Genomic DNA, 22,720 nt, shown 5'->3' on the forward strand with positions numbered 1-22,720 from the left:
TTTGGGATCATTTTAAACACTTTATTGGACAGAAATGAATAAGTGACCGCAGTTTTACAATAAAACTTGATTATTAAAACAGAGAAAAGCTGAATGGAAATAACTGTGATGGTAAATCTACTTGTTCTTTTAAAATACTCGTTTTTTAATACTAAAAAGCTAATTTAGCACCTTTGTGAAATGTATGATTTATGATTTTATTCTAAGCAAAAAAAATCCACTTTGTGAAAAGACACTAAAGGTTTTGCGCCACAATCCAAATAAACCAGCAGAGCTAAGCTTTCATTTCTCTCAGACTGTAAAAAGAAAACTACACATTTCACATAAAAAAATGAAATAAAGTGAAATATTTATTGACAATTCTGGTTGGGCCCTAAAAAATAAAAGCCCCGGAGCTCACAACTGTTTTTGTTGCACCTGCTGTCGTCTCAGAATAAAAAATTGTGACTTTATTGTCCAAAATGTGGATAAACTAGGAAGTTAAGGTACGTTTGTTTATTGATTTGGGATTTTAAATGATGTATTCCTAATGTATAGTTGCCCAATACAATATTTCAAGTCCAATTCCCCCTAGATATGAATAAATACGCACCAATTTTTGTTTTTTTTCAAAAATTTAAAAATTTTATGCTCTCGGGCCTTGAGCTTGACAAATGTGCTTTAGATTTATAAAAACAGAAATAAAATCAAATTTTTGAATAAAAGTGATTTAGATTTCAGGAACTTGTTTTTTAACTACCAACCTGCATTTGTAGTCCTTCTTTTATTAGATGAGTAAACAGCAACACCCTTTTCAGATTTCTTTTGCATTAAATAATATAATATAAAATAATAATCTAGTAGAAAAAATCCCGAAAAAGGACCATAAAAAGGATAGAAGCTTTCCTGATATGGTTTAGATTTGACATATATTTAAGCATTCTGTATTTTTATGCAAAATGGCAATAACTGAATTGAAAAAAACAACAATCTTTTACAAGTTTTTGTTGAAAACAATTTACATAGTGCACACGCTAAAGTGATTTTAGTTCCTTTCAAGAAAGGATAACGAAAAATAATCGTATCTCCAAAAATGTGGAGTTTCATTCTACAGAACAGTTTAATGCTTTTAATTGTTTTATAAATTGCTTTTAATACTAAATCAATTAAGTTACATAATTAAAAGAACCCCCCCAAAAAAATAGAATTAAAAAAAATAATTTTGGACAAAATTGAAGAAAATATCACAAAAATAAAACATTTCAGAAAATAAATATTCAAAGTTCAAGTTTCCCCAAAATCCAGGAATGTTCTCATCGTGTCTTTACTCATATTTAGTTTAAATTATTTTTTCCGCAGAAAGCAGATCAAATCTGAAACCATCTGCCTGATTCTTTTGTTCAAACTTATCCTAAGCAAGTAACTAAAAGCTCATTTCTTCGCGTTTATTTTCTTTGTTGCCTTTCTAAATGTGATTTCTGCTCCTCCAGCTCTCAAATGTGACTCAGTCATGACAGAAAGCTCAGCAGGTCGCGGTGATGCAAACGCCTCAGAAGGGGGCGGGGTTGGGGTTTGAGATGACGGCAGAGCCGGTCTTTCTCTGCCCCAGATCGCTGCAATATCACTGCAGTGGGAGCCAGAGAATCAGCAAGAGCGGATGTCCAATTTATCCCTGACATCAGTCCAATTTGAGAGCTGTCAAAAAAAAAGGGGAACGCTGCGGTGAGAAACACCGATGCTCTGGTTTGACTCACAGCTCAATCCATGAGGGTTTTGCTTTTTAACCGGCTGACTCATCAAACCAGAGAAAGTCTGGGGCCTCCTCAGCTTTGAGAAGTCTTTGCATGACCGCTGCTGTTGCTGCCAAAAACTGGACTTTGAAATGAATCCACCCGTCCTCTAGTCCAAGCAGAGATCCTCAGAGCTCCACAGAAACTTCCTCCAGTTCTGCCGAATCGGTCCAAATCCAAATCCAAATCCAAATTGATTTTATTTCTAGAGCAGCTTTCACGAAGAGAGGACAGCTCAAGGTGCTGTACATAAACACAAACAAGAACGCAATAAAATCATATAATAAGCCCTTCATAATAAAATACACAAAAACAAAAACACGAGTAAAAGAGAAATGATTGTAAAAAGCTAAAGAACATTTATTTTTTAAGTTTCATGGGTTTTCTTCCAATTTATTTCAGATTCTTAGCTTTTTAGCGATTGGCTTGGGATAAATTTAAACAAAGATTGCACGACTTTTACTCAGAAAGCAACTCCACCCCTGCAGTTCCATTCAGAATTTACTCTCATTGAGCTCCATGTTACGATGAGGTGATAATATTTTATCCCAACTTCTCTGCCATGCTGTGAAGTCTTCTCCCGGAACCTGAAGAGAGCTTGAGGCCGACAGGAGAACAACAATGGAGCAGGGCTTCATCATGGGAGGACAGGAGTGTTTGTGCGGGTCGTGACGTTTTCCCTCCTCCTCCTCCTCGCTGATGTCAAAAAAAGACGGATGAAGAGAGGAGGCGAGGCAAACCCCGCAGTCTCCCTCTGCATTCAGCAGGTGTTCACTCACTCTCCTGTCGGAGACCCACCTGCGTCACCGATCACCTGTTGCCAAGGCAACAGTGGATTTCCCCGTCTGTGTGCGAGCGCCGTGTGGGCGGGGGCCCTGAATTATGACTCATCCTGCTGCTTTCAGAGCGGCTTTTCTCGTTCTCCTGTCTGGGGAAGACCCACCCACCTCTGCGCCTCCTTCTCCTCCCTGTCGCCGCATCAGCACCTCCTCTCTTGTCTGCCGCTCTGCAGACTCAAACGGGGAAAAAGCCTCCTATTCCTTAAATGTCACAGCTGAGGTGACGTTTAGCCTTTCGTCAGAGAGGAAAAATAAATAAAGCTCCTTCTCCATCATTCTTCAGGCAAAGAGAAGGGCGCCACCTAGAGGAAGATGCAGCTGCACATCTGCTGTTTAAACCGGATTTAAATTTGCACAAATTCATGAACTTTTGCTGCCCTGAAACATGAAATCCAACTTTGCAACAGAAACTACTTTTTTTTGTGCTTATTTATTCACTCAAATCATTTTTACTCATTAATATCTGGCTAAAAATCCTCTTTTAATGTGATTAGTTGGATTTAAAGATAAAAAAATCTTAAATACAGTTAGCAGATGTCATATTTTAACATTTATACCTTCAACATAACAATAGGAAATTATTTTACTGTAGTTTTGCTGATCAGATAAAAATAAAACTCGATATAAAACCTATTAAAGAATAAGAATAGGATTGGATAGTTGTTAGTTTAAGTGCTGTTATGCTTTAAAATCTGTAGAGGGCTCTGTTGCCTCTTTACAGATCCACACAAGATTTAAGAATGCTTAAAATAATAATAATAATAATAATAATAATAATAATAATAATAATAAAAAGCAGAGCATAAATTAGAATTTTTACGAGTTTTCCTTTTGAAGTCTGAAGCGCCGCGTCTTTTCTGTTATATCACAAAAGGCTGCCGAAGCGATGAATTTTAATGTGCTGTTGATTTATTCATGACTCCTTCACTTGGGCTGACCTGGATAAAAGTGTGCACTGCAAACACACAAACACACACATCCTCCACACACACTGATGCATCAACACACGTGGTGATATATTTTCCCCCCACACATGCAGTTTGTTACAGAAGAGGAAAACTGCTGGAATCCTGTCAAATATTTTGTTTTTGTTTCTTTCACATAAAAATTAATGAAATGAACGAGTCCTGCTTCTGTTTTTGTTGATTCTTTTCTGAATAAAAATATTCACAAAAACACTTCTTTAAAAGGCTATTAGGCTCCGAATGTAATATTTTCTTCATTTAATAGCTGAATTGAATTCATTTATGATTTTTTATTCATAAATGTACTTGTCATATTGTGTTCTAAGTCATTCTCTGCTGCCACCTAGTGGTGAGATGGTCTATATGTGTGTGTGTACGTGTGTCTTCAGTACGCAGACACACGTACACAACAAAAAGGAGCACCTGAGGTGAGGATTTTCTAGACGCTGTCCTTGGTGCTGAAAAGGCGCCTCAAATACTTTTGAATTCCTTATGGTTATAAAATAAAGCATTAATCTCAAGAATATAAACAAAAAACGAAACAAGAAGACACTGATTAGTAACAAACCTATAACCCTATTTTATTTTCTACAGTTAAAGTAAGTAGAAAGCATCAATTTTTATTAGGATAAAAAACGAAAAGGAAAATTGACCGTTTTTGGATTCCTCTAGCTGACATAAATGCTAATAATATTAAGGGGTCATAAAGTAAAAACGCCCAGTACTTGTCAGTAGCTCTGATTGGTTGAAAATACCCAATTAACACTTCCCTTTGATTGGTCAAAAGTTGAGTTTTTGGGGTAGTTAAATAATATATGTGAAACCTTTTAATTATTTTCTTTTTTTTTATACTGATTGATGTTTTTCTAAATCATGTGGAAAAAATTGTAAATTAAATGAAGAACCTTAAAACAATGCTTTAAGAATGACTAGCAATATATAAATACATGTATTGTATTAATAATTAACTTTGTTTTAGAATTATTTGATGAATTATTCAAGTCATTGGCCCCTATAAAAAACAGAGGCCTTTTTTAAATTCAAGGCATATTCGGGTTTTAAACCATCAGTCACTGATTCTTCAAATGGTTCCACTAAGAAAAGGTGAGTTTGGTCTGTGGTGTTCATCAAAAAAAAAGATCAGTTTTTGATTATTAAAGAATGTAAGTGCTGAAAATAAGTATTTGCACTTCCAAACCTCTTCAAGAAGCTCTTCTATCCTATACTGATTCCCTGTTTTAATGTCACCTGTTTGAACCGGTCACCTGTCCCCATCCTTAAACAGTCAGACTGCAACCATTAAGACCAAAGAGCTGTCGAAGGACACCAGGGACAAACCTATAGACCAGACTGGAATGAACCGATCTATTATAAAGAAGCAGCTTAGAGAGAAGAGATCAACTGTCGGAGCAATTATTAGAAAATGGAAGATCACTGACAATCTTCCCTCCACCTGGAGCTCCATGAAAGATCTCACCTGGTGGAACAAATCATCTGCAGAACGGTGAGGAAACTACCCAGGGGGAACTTGTCAGTGAGCTGAAGAGGGCTCCAAAGGTCCTCCTGCTTAAGCCAGGACATGTCTGGGCCCGTCTAGAGGCCATCTGGATGATCCAGAGGAAGCTTAGGAGAAGGTCATGTGGTCAGATGAGACCAAAATGGAACTGTTTGACTGAAACGCCAGTCGCCGTGTTTGGAAGCGGTACTTCGCTGAGGAGAGCCCACTGTGAAGCATAGGGGTGGAAGCCTCATGATTTGGGGTAGGACGACTGATCCAAAGGAAGGAATGGATGAATGGATCCATGTATGGAGAAATTTTGGACAAACACCTCCTTCCATCAGTGAGAACATTAATGAGACATGGCGGGACCTCCGGATAGCCAATATCTGGACGTCAATCCAATGAAGAATCTGTGGAAGGAGTTGAAAGTTGCAAAACATCACAGCTGTGTGGAAGAATGGACCGAAATACTTTTGTTCTGCCCCCCCCCCCCCCCCCCCCAATAAACTAATAAACACTTTAAAAAAAGAAGAAATGATGTGACTTCCTGGATTCTTTGTTTATATTCTGCCACTTTGATGAACCTTACAGACCAAACTCAGGGTTTCAACTTGTTGGACTGCCATCCAGGATTTTTGTTTTTATACTTATTTTTGTACTTTTTTTGTACCTAAAATGGGTAACTTGAGATAAACACACATAATTTGAAGAGTTTGTGTTACCTAACAGGAAGAGTTTTCAAGTGGTTGATTTATTCAAGCTAAACTTAAACTAAAGTCTGTTGGGATCATTTTAGTATAGTTCCTAAACCTATTTTTTAAAAAGTAATAAGGTCCAAATGAGGTACTGCATGGATTGAGCAGGTTTAGTGGACGGCTAATTCGTTTTAGAAGTCGGGGTAAGTTTTTTTTCTGAAAAAAATTTCACTAAATATACACAAAATATGCAAATAAGCTTTTAAGTATTTCGTCTATTTATAAAACAACAAGCAAAAACAGCATTTCTATTGGTGTTTAATTAAATACTTTTTCAGAGAAAGTTACATTTGTTGATGTAAATGTTTAAAAAAAAGAACAAAATTTGCTTTAGAATAAAATTTGAGGAATAAATGAATCTTTATTCCATTTGTGTAAAAATTGGATGTGACGGAAACGTCTTATATTTAGAAAAACAGGCCTATGTATTTTTTTTAAATGTTCAAGCTTAACCGGACTGCAGAGATATCCCTGAGTGTCCCGGCACACCTGCCATTTCAGGAGGGATTCAAACCCTCCTCACCAGAGAGCAGAGCATGAAACATGATACTGCAGCCCTACAGTTTGTTTAGTGTTCTGAAAGGCGCGGCATCTGACAGCAAACAGGGGGGTCGGACGCCGCCTCAGCTGTCGCTCACAGCTGAGAATCCCTGAGAGCTGCAGCCAGAGGCAGACGGGAGGCCGCGCGCGCGCTGCAGCTGATCAGCCCATCAGTCCGGGCCTGCTGCATTCTTTAAAATGAGCTGAATGCAGACAAAAAGGCGGGAGGAGAGGGGGCAATAGCTCATCACCTGCCTAGTTTGTCCTGCGAAACAACCCGCACCTTTATTGAAATCATGCCAATACGGCAAATTGTGTTGCTTAAATGTACATTTGCAGATTTTTATGACTCGATTTGAAGGATTTTTTGGTTTGATTTTCCATTTCCTTGAGGCGATTTGGTTCAAATTTCCGCTTCTTGCTTCATTTCAGAGCTAGTGTGTGATCATCAATGGATGGTTCTGTTGTTGGGAAAGGGTTTCCTTGTGGCAGATAGCTAGGTTTTTGTGAGGGGGGGGGGGGGGGGGTGACAACCCTAAACACCCCCTCAGGCCCCCCACAGCAGGAAAACCGGTTGATGCTGAGAGGAGCGTGTTGCTCCAAAGCTGTGATGGTCCAAGGAGCGCTCCAACATCCCAAACTACAAGCAGCACTCAATGGAGCATCCGGTTAAGCCTTTCAGAATAAAAAAACCTTCAGTCAATTTCGATTTTATTTTAAAATATTTTGTTTCAGACAACTTTATTCCCTGCCATGAACTGGCTCTTTCTCTCTTAGCTAATCCTGTGGTTCCAAAAGGATTTGAAAATGGTTAGGCAGCTTTATATGTAAAGCATCTGTGCAGCAAGTGTGCAGTTTAAAAAAAAATGTATTCAAACGATCAATAAATCATTAAAAACCTTTAATTACAGCTGCAGGAGGACAATAAAACCTGTATGTATAGGAAGGTTTGGGTCTTAACCTAAAAAGAAGCAGCTATTTTCTAAAAAATATGTATTAAATAATCACTAATAAGAAGAATGATATTTTCACTTTTTTACTACCCCCCTCCCGTCTGATCTTGTGACATGCGAGTGTAAAACCTGTGACAAAGAATGGCAGCTGTACTTATTCGTAACGTTTCTTAATTTAAAAAAAATGACATCATTATAAAAAGCTTGAGCTGCATTAAAATTGTAAAATAAACATATAAGAAAGATGAATACAATGAAACATTGAGATAAAATAAGTCATTATATATTATTGTGCCCCGTTTGATGGAATTTCATCCACGTTTTTACATTTTTTATTTTTTCTCTAGGTTTTATTAACAGGCTCGTGAGATGTAGAGTGGATAAAACTTAACAATTGTTTTTTTTAATATGGAGAAACTGCAAATACAACAACTACTAGATTATTGTGCAAGCTACGTGCTTTTACTTTGAAAAGCAGGCCGCCGTCTTTCCGGTAAGTGTCCGGCGCATCTTTCTCACAGCTGGAATGGCTCGCGGTGGCACGCGCCCCTCGCGCCTCAGTAAGCGGAGCCTCTAACGGACCGGTTCCGAGGAGGGCATGGCTTTGCTCGGACGCTTCGGGCCGCTCTCCCGCCGGTGTTTTCTCGCCGCTCGAGGGTGGCGCGCGGACTGACAGTACCGGGGAAGCAGCTGTTGTTATGTGACAGACAGAGACAGACAGACAGACAGAGACAGACAGACAGACAGACAGGTGAGACGTGACGAACAGGTGAGGAAGAGGAGCAAGAACTCTGAACAGAGAAGTGTTTATTTTGAACCGGCTGAACTATGGGGCAGTTCTAGCGGGACCGGAGGAGAGCGTCCGCCGCCGTCCGCGCTCCGTTCCCCGCCGCCGGACACTGAAGAGAGAAGCGGGGACGCGGACGCAGACGAGGCTGTTTTTGTGTCTATCGTTCCGGCGGAGACATGGCAGCGGCCATCGCCAGCGGCTTGATCCGGCAGAAGCGGCAGGCGAGGGAGCAGCATCCCCACCGACCGACCGCGCACCGGCGGCGGAAGAGCCCCGGGAAGAAGCAGGGCTTGTGCAATGGGAACCTGGTCGACATCTTCTCCAAAGTCCGAATATTTGGCTTGAAGAAGAGGAGGCTAAGGAGGCAAGGTGTGCACGCGCGGGGCGGGTGTGGTGGTGGTGGTGGTGGGGGGGGGGGGGGTCTCATGCACAGGCATGCACGCTGATCTATTGATTTGCGCCAACATGGCACCAAAAAACGCAGACTTTACGCACAGCTTTACGCAAAAATCCAGCTGCGTTCACGCCCCGCCAGAGGCGTTTCTGTCATGTCTTGTTTGTGCCCCATGGTTCAGTAGTTTCCAGGTGCATTTATTATTGATGCCACAGATTAGTCTACCCCCCGCCCCCAATGCCAGTATTTGCCCCTTCTCTCCTTAGACTTTACACATTGATGACAGCAGAAATATCCTCAACTAAGATGCTCCCTTTTGAACCAAACAACAAAAAAAGCCACATTTTCCATCCTTTTATTGTGAAATCTCTAAATGAACATGACAGCGCTGTTGGAATTGTGTGAGACAGCAGCAGGTGACGGTGTGCGGAGGGGTGGGGATAAAAAAAAGATGGGAGACGGCGGCAGGAAACGACTGGTCTTTGTCATCTCTCCTTTCCTGTCCGTCTCTAACAGGTGTCCATCCTCCACGACCGTCGTCAGATCTTTGTCCTGATTCATTTCAGCAGCCTTCTCCCTCCTTCTTTTTGCAGGCTGTTCCCTCCTTCCCTCACCTTCCTCTGTCTTCTGGCCTCCTCCCATCTTCATGCCCTATTTAGCTTAAGATCCTTTAAAATTTTGTTCCTCCCCCATCCTTTTTTTGTGCCACTTTCTTCTCCTCCATCCTCCCTTTTCCTGCCATTCTAATCCTCTTCCCACCTTTCTCTCCTTCTTTTAGAACAGACGTTCCATACCTTCGCGTCCTTACCTCTTTTGCTCTCCTTCTCCACCCAAACCTCCCCAAGTTCCAACGTTTTTCCTCCTTCCTTCCAGCTCCATTCCCCCCTCTTTTTCCACCTTTTTCCTTCACCAGCTCCTTCCAGCTCTCCACCCTCAGCTGTGAGAACTGCTGGTAAAAGTGTGGCAGCGTCCACGCTCTGTGCTGTTTATGTGAGAGCCACTTGCCAGCATCCCCTCACTCTCTTCCAGAGGTTCTGTGAAGGAGATCTTCACAGAACTGGAGCTAACCGATCAGAAAGCCTTCGTTCTTCGACTAAAAACCAGGTGACACGACGCCACAACTGCGCTTGTTTCTAAAAAAACAAAACCTAGCAATCAAATTGTGCATTTTCCTGAAATTGGATCTTATTTTCAACAAAAAATACATTTTTAATCCATCATAAGAACCCCATGTGAAGAAAACTGCGCTCTAATTGATTATACAAACAAAATCATGAATTTTGATAGAAACCCTTCTAAAGACATTTTAGGCTTTTTTTTGCTACCCCGTTACATAAAAAGACAGAAATATTCTCCCACGAACATGGAACGTGGAGTAAAAACCCAAACGGAGCCCGTCTGATGTCTGACACGCGTGCTCCGAGGTAAATTGCCTTATTGTCACAGCGCTGGATGAAATACCACAGCTGTCAGTTCGGATGATGCCTACACAATCCTCCAAATTCACAGACTGATTTGTAGGCAGGAGGAATCCAGAGTGAGTCTGCGGGGACGTGCCACTTTATTATTTTCATTGCCAATTATAATGTTAACAGCATTAAAATTACATCCTTCTCGCAGCCTGAGGTAGTGAACTGTCCTGTTAGTTAATTTGCGAAATCGCTGCGTTGTGAACCGCACAAAAAACACGAGTTACACAAATGATAACAAAGGAACCATTTCCCTCAAATTCATAGGAAGGAAGCTCATTAATGTTCAGTTAATCTGACACCGAAAAACTTCCACAAATTCAGTGTAATCTCAGCTAAATGAGCACATCTGTAAAAAGCCCATCAACTGAGTCGTTTAGGTTCTGAGGCAGAACTGAACAGAACTCAACCCCATTTGCCCCCTCTGCTTAACATCTGCGGGGGTGAAGTTGTAGTTATGAGGAGCTTTGAAATCAAGTTGATGCTCCTCCTCATTAGCAGTAACACCAATTAGAGTTTTCCCTGAAGCGTATCTTCAGGAGGATTTCTGAGGGTAAAAAAGTTGTCAAAAAAAAGTTATAGAATTTTTTAAAAACTTGTAAATCACCCAACTTACACGCAAGACAACAAATTTGCACTAAAGTAGTATAGAGAATCAATTTTTGGTAAACTACGAGTCTTTTTTGACTTAAAAGAAAATAAAGTATTTGAATTACACACCATTTTATCCACATATTGTTTTTTTTTAACATGAAAATATTTGTTTTTCTTTGGTTTTCTGAAATGCATGAATTGATCCAAATATTTGAACATTATACACTTAAAAGCTCAGAAAGTTGATTTTAATGTATTCATTTATTTGAACTAGAATGTGAGAATTAGCCATTTTCAAGAGGGCTTTTTGAAAACTTGCTTAGATTGTGGAACCCCGGCTTATACACATGTTTACATAGACGTTTCTTTGAAAGTGGTCGCTTGACCGTGCATTGACGGGGCCGATGTGAACGTAGCATTACTGTTAGAAATAAAGAAATAAGGGAATGAGAGTGTAGCTTGTGTGGACACCCTTTTGTCCGCGGTCAGTAAGGAGCCACTGCTAACACCTTGTGAAGGACTAGAGTGTGGCGTAAGGACACCGTATGAAAGCATTATCCGCACGTCACAATTGTGTGCAACTTCCATTATCCTTGCAAATACTTAACAATACATTTACCACACACACGACAATGGTACGTTCCATTTTCACGAGGTGACCGTTTGAGCCATATGAGACACCCCGGGCTTCCCTTAAGAGGCAGCCGCCCTCCTCTATGACTCTCCACAGGCCGGACAAGCCAACTTCAGTGACTAGAGCTTTTAGAGTTTAGGGTTTTAAATTTTACTCCGTTTAAAATATCATCATCATCTTAAAATCGAAGAGTTTAACAATATACTGACGATGCAAACGTTTACGTCTGTAACTTAAGTGTCTGACGCAGTTGCTACATGTATGCTAGCTGATCAACCACATGCAGGACATTTTATTGATGGAAAGAAAAGCACGTTTAGCTTCTTTTTTAAAACTTTGCTTAACACCTAGTGTTTAAATTCCTTCAACTACTGTCATTTATGCTATTACCGCGATTCCAGCGAATTTGAAAGCAGCTCTGCGCCGTTATGTAACACTTTACGTTGATTCGATATGAAAAGACGCTTTTTTTGCATAAGGGATCAGCTGATTGACATTGATCGTGTTGCAATATGTCAGAGTAGTTGTCGCCGGTGACACTTCTGGGGTTACTATGAATGTATTCAATGACAGATGCTATTATTATTATTATAATTTGTATAAAATTAATCTGAAGTGAATGATTCGAAATAAACCCCAAAAGACACAAACAGAAACATTTCTGTTGCTTTGATGCCTTTAAACGCATCATCCTGAACGTGACTTTCTCCTAAAATGCTCTTTATTCAGAGCATCGTCAATGAGTGCGACCTGGCATTTAGCTTGGACATGCAGCCAGGACTCCTCCTCTCCGCCGATCTCTGATCCGCTGCACTTTTTCCAGCAAGAATCCGAGGTAAAGGTGAAGTAAGAGACCCTCGGGCCGCTCTGCCTCCATGTCGCCGTCTGAACCTGACCCCAGGTAGAAAATGGAATCGCTCTGTAAAATGGCTCTCCGTGGATCAGATGTCCAATGTCATATTGTTTCACATTTTAACTGGTGTGACGGACGCACCGGGGCCCGGGAGGAATGTCTCTGTGGATCCTTTTTTCTTCCTTAGCAGATTTGCTTTCTGCAGAATGTGTCGATGTATTTGAATATGCACAATCGCCTTATGAGATGAGGGTTTTCCTCTGAGGAATAAAATGTTCTAGATAGAAAAACAACATAAAAGCCAAACTAAATGTTACTAAATTAGATCCTAATTTCATATCAGCCTGAACGCAGATGGAGAGAAGTCCTCTCTGCGCCGCCGTACAGTATGTTTCTGTAATCAGAGCTGAAGCCGATCCTAACGAGGATGAAACGAGGGCGCCGGGAAGCCGCAGACGAATCCTTTGGTGCTTTTGTTTGGTGAAATGCTGCTCCAGTGTGACGGGAGAAGATCCTCACTCTTCATTCACACACCTTTTTTTCCTCCTCGTCATTACATCGACATGCAGACTCAGGCTGGAGCGAATTAACAAAGTGACGCATCAAATGCATGTTGCAGCGCGATCGGTCGACTGAATCAGAAGGAATTACACAGAAAACGCTGCATCGTGTGTGTGTGCAAATGGGGAAATACCCTTCCCTGGAACAGTCTGGAATCATGGAGACTGTTGCTATGGTGACGTGAGAAGGGGAATTTCCCTAGTAACAGACATAAGGATACTGGGAAGAGTGGGAGCATCACCTGCATGAGAAGCGCAGGAAAAACACCTCCAAGGCCGGAGTCCGGTACTATGAATGAAAAGGCGGGAACGGCCGACGGTCCCTCGGAGAATCGGAGATTATTCTGTTCACGACGCCGAGAAGTTGCGCCAACATCAATGATGGATGCAGCAATGGCCTTCAATAAATATTCAAGCAGAAGGAACATTGGGATTTTAAAAGGACACATTCTGTCCTGATATGATTTATATTTAAAGAGGAAGAAGGGGGTCAAAGTTTAAAATGACATTTTGTTTTAAAAAAAAATTATACATTGACACAAGTTTCATTTTATAATTAATTTAATTCATAAAACAAATAGTTTGTATTGTTTATTTCCGTCTTTAGGGGACATTAATTATGTTTCCTGTTCATTCATTTATATTAGATTATAAAAACTCAAGAAACTTTGATATTTCATGAGTCTGGAATAAATATTTTTGTCTTATTCCTTTTCCAGACATGGTAAATGTTTAAAGGTTTTAAAGGTATTGCTCAATTCTAAAAGTTCAATCTAAAAATGAATGAAAAGACTAAATCAGCCACAAAAAAACAACAAAAGTTAGTTGCCTGCTTTGCCATTTGTGCTGGCAGTGAACCAAAAGCTACAAATTCATCAAAATAATAATAAAATAAAATGTTTTAAAGTTTGTGAAGTCAACGTTTAAATTTTTTCAATTGTCTATTTAAAAAAGAAATAAATCAAGTGATTATAGCTTACAGGAAATAAAAAGCAATCAATGTCTCCAAAGAAATGTGAAAATGATGAAAGTTATTGTTGGAATCTGATGATGTCACACGCTAATTAGCTAATTAACGCCAAACACCTGCAATGGTCTCAGTCTGGGTCAGTTACGGCTGAAGACTGAACCAATGTCAGAAGACAGTCATCTACACCATTCATGAGGACAATCTAGAGAAGATCAATGCTAAACCAGTTGGTTGTTTCCAAGCACATCTGCGGTGATAAATTCGCCTGATGGAAACGCAAAAAAAAAAGCACATTTATCATAACAAAATTTCTTTGCGGTATAAGCGGGTGATTTTTGAGGCGTATTGACATTGATATGTTTGGCAAAACTGCAATGGAAGCCCTTTGCGAATAAAATGCATCACGTGACCAACAACCGGATGCCACCACTGGCTGCCTTGGGCGCCACCAGAGGTCTCACAGCATCACACAGCTCATCATGTGGAATCGTTGGATCCACAGCTCCTCTGTTAAATCACCATGTCCCAAAATGGCTTCATCCGTAGCCCCTCCCACGTGTAAGGAGCTCAACGCTCCATGGCCAGAAGAAGACGCCGACGTCTCCTTTGATAGATGACGAGCGCTAGTGCCGAGGCAGAAATCTGAATGTATCTGCTGTAAATCAAAGTATTGATCACATCCACTGCCATGTTTTCGAATGACTTATCGCGTGATTTGGTTTGTGTTTATTCGCATAATTATCATTTTATAGAAACAGTGTTATTCCTAAATTGTGTTTTTCGAAGAATTTCGAGGAATTTGATAAAGTTTTGTGCCTATGTGTCATGAAAACTCACTGAAAACTGGACTTGGAGACTCCTCCCTCCTGGTGTCCCAAACAGGAAGTACCCGCTGGTTCCAGGAAGCCAAAACCTCATAGACTTATAGAGAAATAACAGCTGATTGTCGTTCTATTGGTCAGTATAAACATTCTTGCTCTGATACCTTTTTTTTTTACATTTTCTTTACAATCCTCATTTTTTCATGTTTTTTTTTCTGTAGTTCAAGTTATTTAAGTTCAATTCCTTTTTTTTTTTTTGGTAGTAGTCAACTGACCAATCAAAAAAAGTGGGTGGAGCCTGCTGGGCCCCTTGCACAAGTTTCAATGCATTTGATTGATAGACTCTACCGAGTCCACTTTCAAGTGGGTGTAAGGGTGTGGCCTTCCAAAAAGCTCACTACTGATTGGTGAGAGTGGTTGCCATAGAAACGATACCTCAGCGGGGGTGGCTGTGGATCCTCAACAGGTCTCAAAAGGTCTCAAATTAAACGTGACCACACGTTTTATTCAGACTGGCAAAACCGTTTGTTCCGGACCCAGTCCGCTAAATCTGGTCTGGATCGAGCTCTGAACCTCGGTTGTTTGGCCAAGCGGCCTTTTCCTGATTCGAACCACATGGCTAAAAATCTCTTCACTCATCGGCCAGAAAAATACGAGGGTGGAGCAAAGCAAATAAAGACAGAATTTATGGAAGTCCTGTTAGTTCATTCGAACTTTATGTTTAGCTGGACGACACCAAAGGGGCAAACGCCTGCACTCCAAATAATTTTGGAATAAATGCATAATGCATTAACGGGAAAGGCTTCATTAAATGTTTATATATGTCAATAAATGTAGCAGTTAGACCATTTTTAGTTTCAACTATAACATTTTGGCTTTTTTTTCCAATAAAGTGTCCAATTAAGGATTATTTTTTTGGTTAAAAAGTAAAATATTTCTATTAAAAAAACGTGGAGATTCGGGAAATCATAAAACCTCTTTACTGAATTTGTTTTCTTCTTTAATTAAATTAACAGCAATGCAGGAAGTCTTTTTGCTTTTTTCTAAGGTAAACTGAGCTAAAAATGGGATAAAACATTGTAATCTGTTGTACAACCTTGAAGATTCCCCGTCAGCCGAGTCTCGACTGCGTTCTGTTGAAAGCTGCTAAAACTGAACCGGTTAATCTCTACTGATTAGGAAAGAGTTTAAAATACACCCATATATTATGGTTGTGACAGTTCGATTTTCTAAACGAGATGTGGATGCATCACAAAATTGAACCTTCTGACATGTGATTGCCGTGGTGCTACCATTAAACAAATAAAGCAAATGAAGTTTTTTATTTTTTTTTAATAATCGCTTTGTGCAGTGAGACTTTTTGCGGTTTAAGGGTGACTCTTCTCCGCCGCACAAGATGGATCCTTCACACAGATGGAAAACACCCCTGACTCCTGCCTCTGTCTCCCTCACATGCAATCACAGTCTGGAAAACTGGGTCAGTCTTTTCTTTTTCTTTTTTTGCTTCCGTCTCTCCGCATTAGGGTACACCTTCATAGAATCCCTCTCAGTCTCGCATAAAAACTCAAAAGGGGATTCCCGCCCTCGCTGGAGCAGGGGCATCGGGCGGGGTTGCAAGGATCCATCTGAGTAATCATCGATTGGAGCTTTGCAGAGGTGTCAATCCTTTTTAATTCTGCTGAGATCTGAACAGCGACAGGCAAATGGAAACCCTGGTTTAATTGCAGTATCATGAAATGGCCCAAAGCGCATTGTTAGGTGATTAAAAATGAAACCCTGCGTTGAAAAAGAACATTAGATCTGTAATGGTGCAAACATCTGGAGTTCAGTTCTAACAAATGCTTTAAAACCACAACATCTGTGAGTTTAATTGGTATTTATGTACACTGCAGCCACGCATCAGCTATAGAAAATTATAAAGGACCCGGATGAGATGTTCATGGGGATGCTGGGCTCACCATTTAGTATAAAAAAACCCCCAGTGGGTTCAGTTTTTGGTCTTTAAGCTGCCATTTTCTCAAAGTTAGTCATAACATTCCCTTTTTTTAACCCCAATTTTTCCAGAGGGCAGTGGTTTAATCGTCTTACAAGTCGCACGCTCCATTAATTTAGTGTTTGGTTGGATCGAGAAGCAGTAAATGGGCCATTTTTGGTAGGAAAGCGCTACTTATATGGACATTAAAATGATTTCACTGACACTTTTAACACCAGCTGGTCTTTGAATTACCACAACTCTTCCAACAGTTCACATCAGTAAAGTCTGGCCCGTGTGCCAAATGCCACTTTAAATAGCCTATGTCATGCATAATCAACTTTTTGAGCTGTTAAGTTTATTATAATGTCATTTCCTCATTATGATCAACCCCGAAGTGGTATTTTGATCCGTTCACCCATTTCTGAATATTCCTCTAAAAACCTGCTCTCTGAGCACCGGCCCCTCCCAACCCACAAAAACAAGCGGGTTCTGACATTGTGATGTCACAAAGTGGGGAACAGCCCCTTCCAGGAAGAGTTTCCGCTGCCAGCTCACATACACTTTCTCTGTGGAGCCAGCGGTGATCGGCTAAACGCTTTCCTCTTAAATGAACAATATGGACGTCTATCTTTGCATCCTTATATCCTTACATATCTTTGAATTCCTCAAATTGTGTTGTTTTCTTTGGGGGGGGGCTAGGAGGTTTTTAGTGGCGCCCTTCATACCACTTGGTGCCCATGAAATAGCCCTCGGTCTCAAAAAGGTTGGTGAACCCTGATATAGACCCTTTGACATCTCTACCGCTGCTTTCATAATATCAATTATATTTATAAGAAAAAAACTGCCTGTATAATTTCTTGATAGTGGTGACAATTAGACGAAACACGCCATCTACAACGGAGATTTGATGGTAAAAACCTATTTAGAAGTATTTGTTCTATGTGAATAAATAAAAAGTATGGCATGCAATAGAATAGTTCATTAAACTTCATTCATTTTATGCATTTGATCCCGGATGGCGTCACAGAGCTGCCGGAGCCTAACCTGGCCGTGGTTGGGCAAGGCAGGGTACACCCAGGACAGGGCCACGATCACGCACTCGTGCACACACACACACACACACACACACACACACACACGCAAACACACACACACACACACACAACAACACCTAAAGGGACAGTTTAGAGTCACCAGTTCACCCATTCAAGCATGTTTTCAGACTGTGGGAGGAAACCAGAGTCCCCCATAGATGGTTGGCCCTCTCCCGTTTCCCGCTCACCAAATTCGGCCCTCTTTGCAAACAGTTTGGACGCCGCCGCCCGGTTTACATCAGTTACGTTAACCAGCAGATTCACATCACCCGTCGGACTTTAAAGGGGTAAAAAATAAACTGAAAGTGGGTTGGCCAAACTGACAGACTGGAGTTTACTCCGCCCACCTCAACATTTTAGCAAAAGTAGGCAATTTTTTTTATTTATAACTGATCAACAGATGGAAAATAGCTTTTTACAGACGCAGTCACTAGATCTGTTTAATTAAACAAATTAAAAAGAGTAAAATGTTTTCTAATAATTTATATTCATGTTTTTTTCTGTCAAATGAAGTTAAGACATTTATTTGAAGTGGTTTAATGCATATTTTTTGTCAATCGGCATCAAGGGGATAAAAAAAAAAGTTCTACTAATGCTGTTCAATCAAATATATATTCAAATGATCACACAGATAAACAATGGAAATGACTGCTACTCAACCCTCTAATGCACCTTTCTAATGCTACCATAAATTGATCAACCTTTACAACGTTTTTCAGACAACGTAACCTTTAAAGTCAGTTTCACAGAAACATTTACGTATATTTACCCATATATTTATTTGTTTTTTTTTTCATAAAGCTTGCTTTATATCAATATATTTTGTTCTGAAGAGGAGAGGAAGGTTGATTTACAGCCAATTCAAGGCTGCACTTCCATCATCAAGACTTTAGGAAATAATTTATCGGTATTATTCAAGTGGAACGTTGACCACAAAGAACGGATTAGTCCAAGAATCCTGTAATGGATTGGTTGTGCTTGACTAGACTCTCCAAAAGAAATCCCAGCGGATGCTGGAGGTCACATGTGGCCACATTGTATTCTGTGGGCAAAGGTGCCCTCCAAGACGTGAGCTTCAGAGGGAGCAAACGGCGCCCTCGTCTCCGTGACGGTTAGCTCAAACGCTGGAGAGCGTCCTTAACTCCTCCTCCTCCTCCCTGTTGTGTCTCTGTTAGAACCGCAGCTGAAGGGCATCGTGACCAGGTTGTTCTGCAGGCAGGGCTTCTATCTCCAGATGGGCCAGGATGGAAGCCTGGATGGGACCAAAGACGACAGCACCAACTCCAGTGAGTTGACACGAGGGATTCACAGTGTGTAGCAGCTACATTAGGCCCTCAAAGAGTAAAAAAAAAAGAAACACTATGAACGCAGAGCGAATAATCCTCATTATGAATTAACTTTTTTGTTCCCCACAAAAACAATTTGAAACGTCTGAATCCAGTGTGGCTCAGACGGAGACAAAGCCATTTTTATCCCCTATTTAGTGTCATCTTTTTGTGCTTTTCTTGTCCTTCTCTGCTATGGCAAGTGTTTTTACAGATGTTTCCGCTCCTTAACATCACTGTATCCTCTTTTTGTTTTACTAATTTACTTAATTTTTTGCCTTGGCGTGGAGCAAATGACATCTTTTCCTGTAGAAGTTTATGAGAAATGGAGTTACGAACACAAGAAAACCTAACACAACCAACCAACAATATGTTTTTTTTTTTGCCCTTATTTAAATATGTTGCAGCTACACAAAACAAAAACTATGTTCTTTAAAGTATAGCTGATTAAATTCTACTCGTAATGACTTATTTACTAAACTTGTACTGAAGTAAAAATGGTTTAAAAAATATTCATCCTGTATGACATTTTTAGTTGAAATATGATAAACGAATGGTCAAAAAAAGGAAAATATTAATAAATGTATTTACTTAGATCATATTTTCTCTTATTTCTTTTGCTTAAGGGTACTTCAACACAAGAAATGTGGAAACCAAACCTGCAACCTTCCAATCAAAAATCCACCGTTCTATGGATCAAGTCATTTTGTCTTGAACCACGTACAAAAACCCGATTAAATGGGGTAGAAAATACACAAAAATACTTGGTGAAATTTACAGTTTTGCATTAGAAATGATTTTAAGTATAAAATCATCAAATGGTATTTATGGTTTGAGCAAATTCTTGTGTGTAACGCTACAAGAATATCAATTCCAGTGCAGGTGAGGCAACAAGTAGCTCAACTGTGAGGAAAAGCATGAAAAAAATAACATTTTGTTTGATTATCCGCTTTATTGATCAAAATCTTGCAATGAATAACAGTTTAGTGCTTTTGACAGAGCTGGTTTGTCCTTTATCCCCCCAAAATTAAAGAAAATATGCTAACTTCTTATGTTATAAAGGTGATAAACTAATCAAATCTAATAGAAATTAGTTATTGCTGTCACATTCTGAATTTTTCCTCAGAATTTTCTAAATTTAATAAAATGTTTTATTTTTTGTTTTGGATAAAATGTTATAGGATTATGAAAAAGTAATGACTTATGACTATCTAATGACTAATGAGTAATGGCTATCTTACTAATAAGATAGTAGGAACAAAGCATAGAAATTTGTAAATTCAAGGAATTTAAAAAAAATCATAAACAGGAATGAATATGTTCTAAAAAAAAGGTAATAAATCATATTTTTGTGGGATTTTTAACATGCATTTGTTTTAGAAGTTTTTGAGATAAAAACTATTGACAGAAATTTATACATAAAAGAAAAGCTTTGCAATGTTTTACCATCCAGGATCAGAGAAACTCAAACGTTAGTTCTGTATTTCACACACAAGTTGTCAAATCAATAAAAAAAAATAAAGAAAAGAAGCCAATGTGGAGTGAAATAAGTTGTTTTGTTGTTGTTGTGAACAAACAGAAAAGTGACAGCGGTGTTCTTTTCAAAGCGTCTGCCTGAGGCTACGGGCTGTCTTCTGCCGAAGCGTCAGCGGTCTTTGGTCCTGACCCGGCGGGGCTCACGCACGGACTGCTTCTTTGGGGGGGGAAAACAAAAAAAAAAACAGACACGAGGGGGCCGATTTTCAAATGTCACAAGCTGAAAAAAAGATCTTTAACTTTTGCTTTGTTTCTGTAATTTTTTACGTCTGCCATTTGAGAAAAGGTGAACATTTCAGCTTATTTAGTAGGAATCTGTTCATCCATTTGATTAGAATGAAACAAATTTCATGCTATCAATTAGGAAGATAAATGGTGGCATTTTAGTCCTCAGAGCGTGAAGGAAAATGAACTCCTTTTGTCTCGTTTCAGCTCTTTTTAACTTAATTCCTGTCGGTCTGAGAGTCGTGGCCATCCAATCTGTGAAGACCGGCCTCTACATTGCAATGAACGGCGAGGGCCACCTGTACACCTCGGTGAGCACTCCGAATCACACGCCGGCATCTCACAGAGCATAAGGTCTTCTGCACGGATGCCTGGGAGTCAAAACATCGCCGTGCGTCATCCTCTCCCTCGTCTCCTCGCTCTTTCTGGGGCGCTTGAGCGTCACATGTTGCTCAGCCAGGTGTCTATCTAAACAGACCTGTTCACCTTTTTTTGCAGGCAACTACCTAAACATCAAATAATAAAGACGAAGAGGAGAAAAAAGTCACTATTTGATCAAAGAATTGAGAGAAAAATGTGTTTTTTGTTTGATTGATTTATGAAATTGATTGCACTGAGATTTTCTTGAATGGCTGAGGGAGGAAAAAGCCAGGATAAATGACGGCATATTTGGGATAGACTTATCTGGCAGATGACTTAATCAGCCTGGACCGAGCTCCACTGAAGAGACTCGTGTTCTCTCTGAAGGATGGCACACTTGGAGAAGAGTCAGTGGAAGCAGCCTTAATTGCAAAAGATCTGACAGAGATATGAATGAAAAATGTATTCACTCCAAATGATTAAAAAAAAAAAAAGAAATCCAGGAATTTTTAGGGAGGAGTTTCATTTTTGGGGATTTCAAATAAGTAGAGGATGGTTTGGAAAACATTTAGAGGTTTGTAAATTAAATTAAAAATAATAAGTTTTTGTCAATAGAAATTTCTAAAAAAAACAAAGCAAAGTGGGAGAAATCATTAACATAAGATGGAAGGAAGAACATGGATGTACGGTGGCCCTGAAGTACAAATTACAGCAACATGTTTCAATTTTTTTTTTTAGAATTGTTAAAATTATTGTTTAAAAAACAGCTGTTCTTTTAGCTGAGGTGCTATTAATAATGCTGGAAAGAGCCTCTATTGGCACTTTTTCCTCCCAACATTTGTCAAAAAATGTGGGGACAGAACCTTTTGCTGGGGGTGGCAGCAGCCCCCCTTTAGGTCCACCCCTGCACTAACTAATTATTCAGTGCAAAAGTAAAACAAATTTATTAGCTCAGCTGAAAGTCCACAAAGCTAAATCAGGATCAGGCAGGCAGGCAGGAGTCGATAACAGGCATGAGAGCATCAGAGGAGAGACAGGATGGTCAGGATCCAGGCGAGAGGCGGGGCAGGCAAACAGAGTCAGAAACAGGGTCAGGAGACAGAAGATCAGGTCCAGATGTAACGCTAATGAGGGCAAAGTGGGACAAACAATACTTCACACTGAGTGAGGCTCAGTGCAGTGGTTGATTTAATAAATGAGAATAAATGAGAGTCAGATGTGCGGCATCCAGGATGAGCAGTTAGAACCCTGGAGACTGTTCCTGCTGATAACCAAAGCGGCAGATGGAGTTTCTGACTTCTGATCCTGTAATGAAGGTTAGCTGGGACTTACTTAATATTTCCAGCACAGAAACAGACTCTACGAATGACTAAACAGGCAAAACAAAACGAGGGTTCAAATGTGTTCTGTAGTTTAAGGTAAAACTATTCCAGCTTTGTGGACATTGCACATTCCTTTCCAGATTTTATTCATTGTGTTTTGTCTTTAAACACAATAATCACTTTTGTTTTCTGAAATGTTTCTATTCCGTTTGGTTTTCCTGCAATTTGGTTTGTTTTCTAAAATGTAAAGTTGTTTTTTTTTATTTGTTTTATTTTTTTGTTGCAATCTTTAATATATTCTAGTGTTGAGTTATTTGTTGGTGTCTGAAAGACATGATTTGGCCAAAAAGGAAGAGAAAGTGGAGCGGAGGATGGGGGGGGGGTGAGGAAGAAGACAAGCGAGATGTTCGAGCAGAATATAAATTATTTCCTCGCCGACTCTTCAGAAAGAGTTCACACTCTTCGGTTGACGTCTC

The 22,720-nt window shown here is 39.9% G+C and overlaps 1 protein-coding gene across 3 annotated transcripts in view; it reads left to right on the forward strand.

The window, feature by feature from the left end:
* Positions 1-22,720, forward strand: part of LOC101166036 (fibroblast growth factor 14-like) — a 64,870-nt gene that overhangs the window by 19,405 nt on the left and 22,745 nt on the right. For 2 of the 3 annotated variants that reach the window (XM_023966232.1, XM_023966241.1), the window contains exons 2-3: positions 18,652-18,762; positions 20,770-20,873. In XM_023966232.1, coding sequence (XP_023822000.1) covers positions 18,652-18,762; positions 20,770-20,873 — 215 coding nt within the window. Of the gene's footprint in view, positions 1-7,785; positions 8,482-18,651; positions 18,763-20,769; positions 20,874-22,720 lie in introns of those variants that run through there. The other variant, XM_023966235.1, reaches the window with a different exon arrangement.

The sequence above is a fragment of the Oryzias latipes genome, chromosome 2 (genome assembly GCF_002234675.1).
Source record: "Oryzias latipes chromosome 2, ASM223467v1".
NCBI lineage: Eukaryota > Metazoa > Chordata > Actinopteri > Beloniformes > Adrianichthyidae > Oryzias > Oryzias latipes.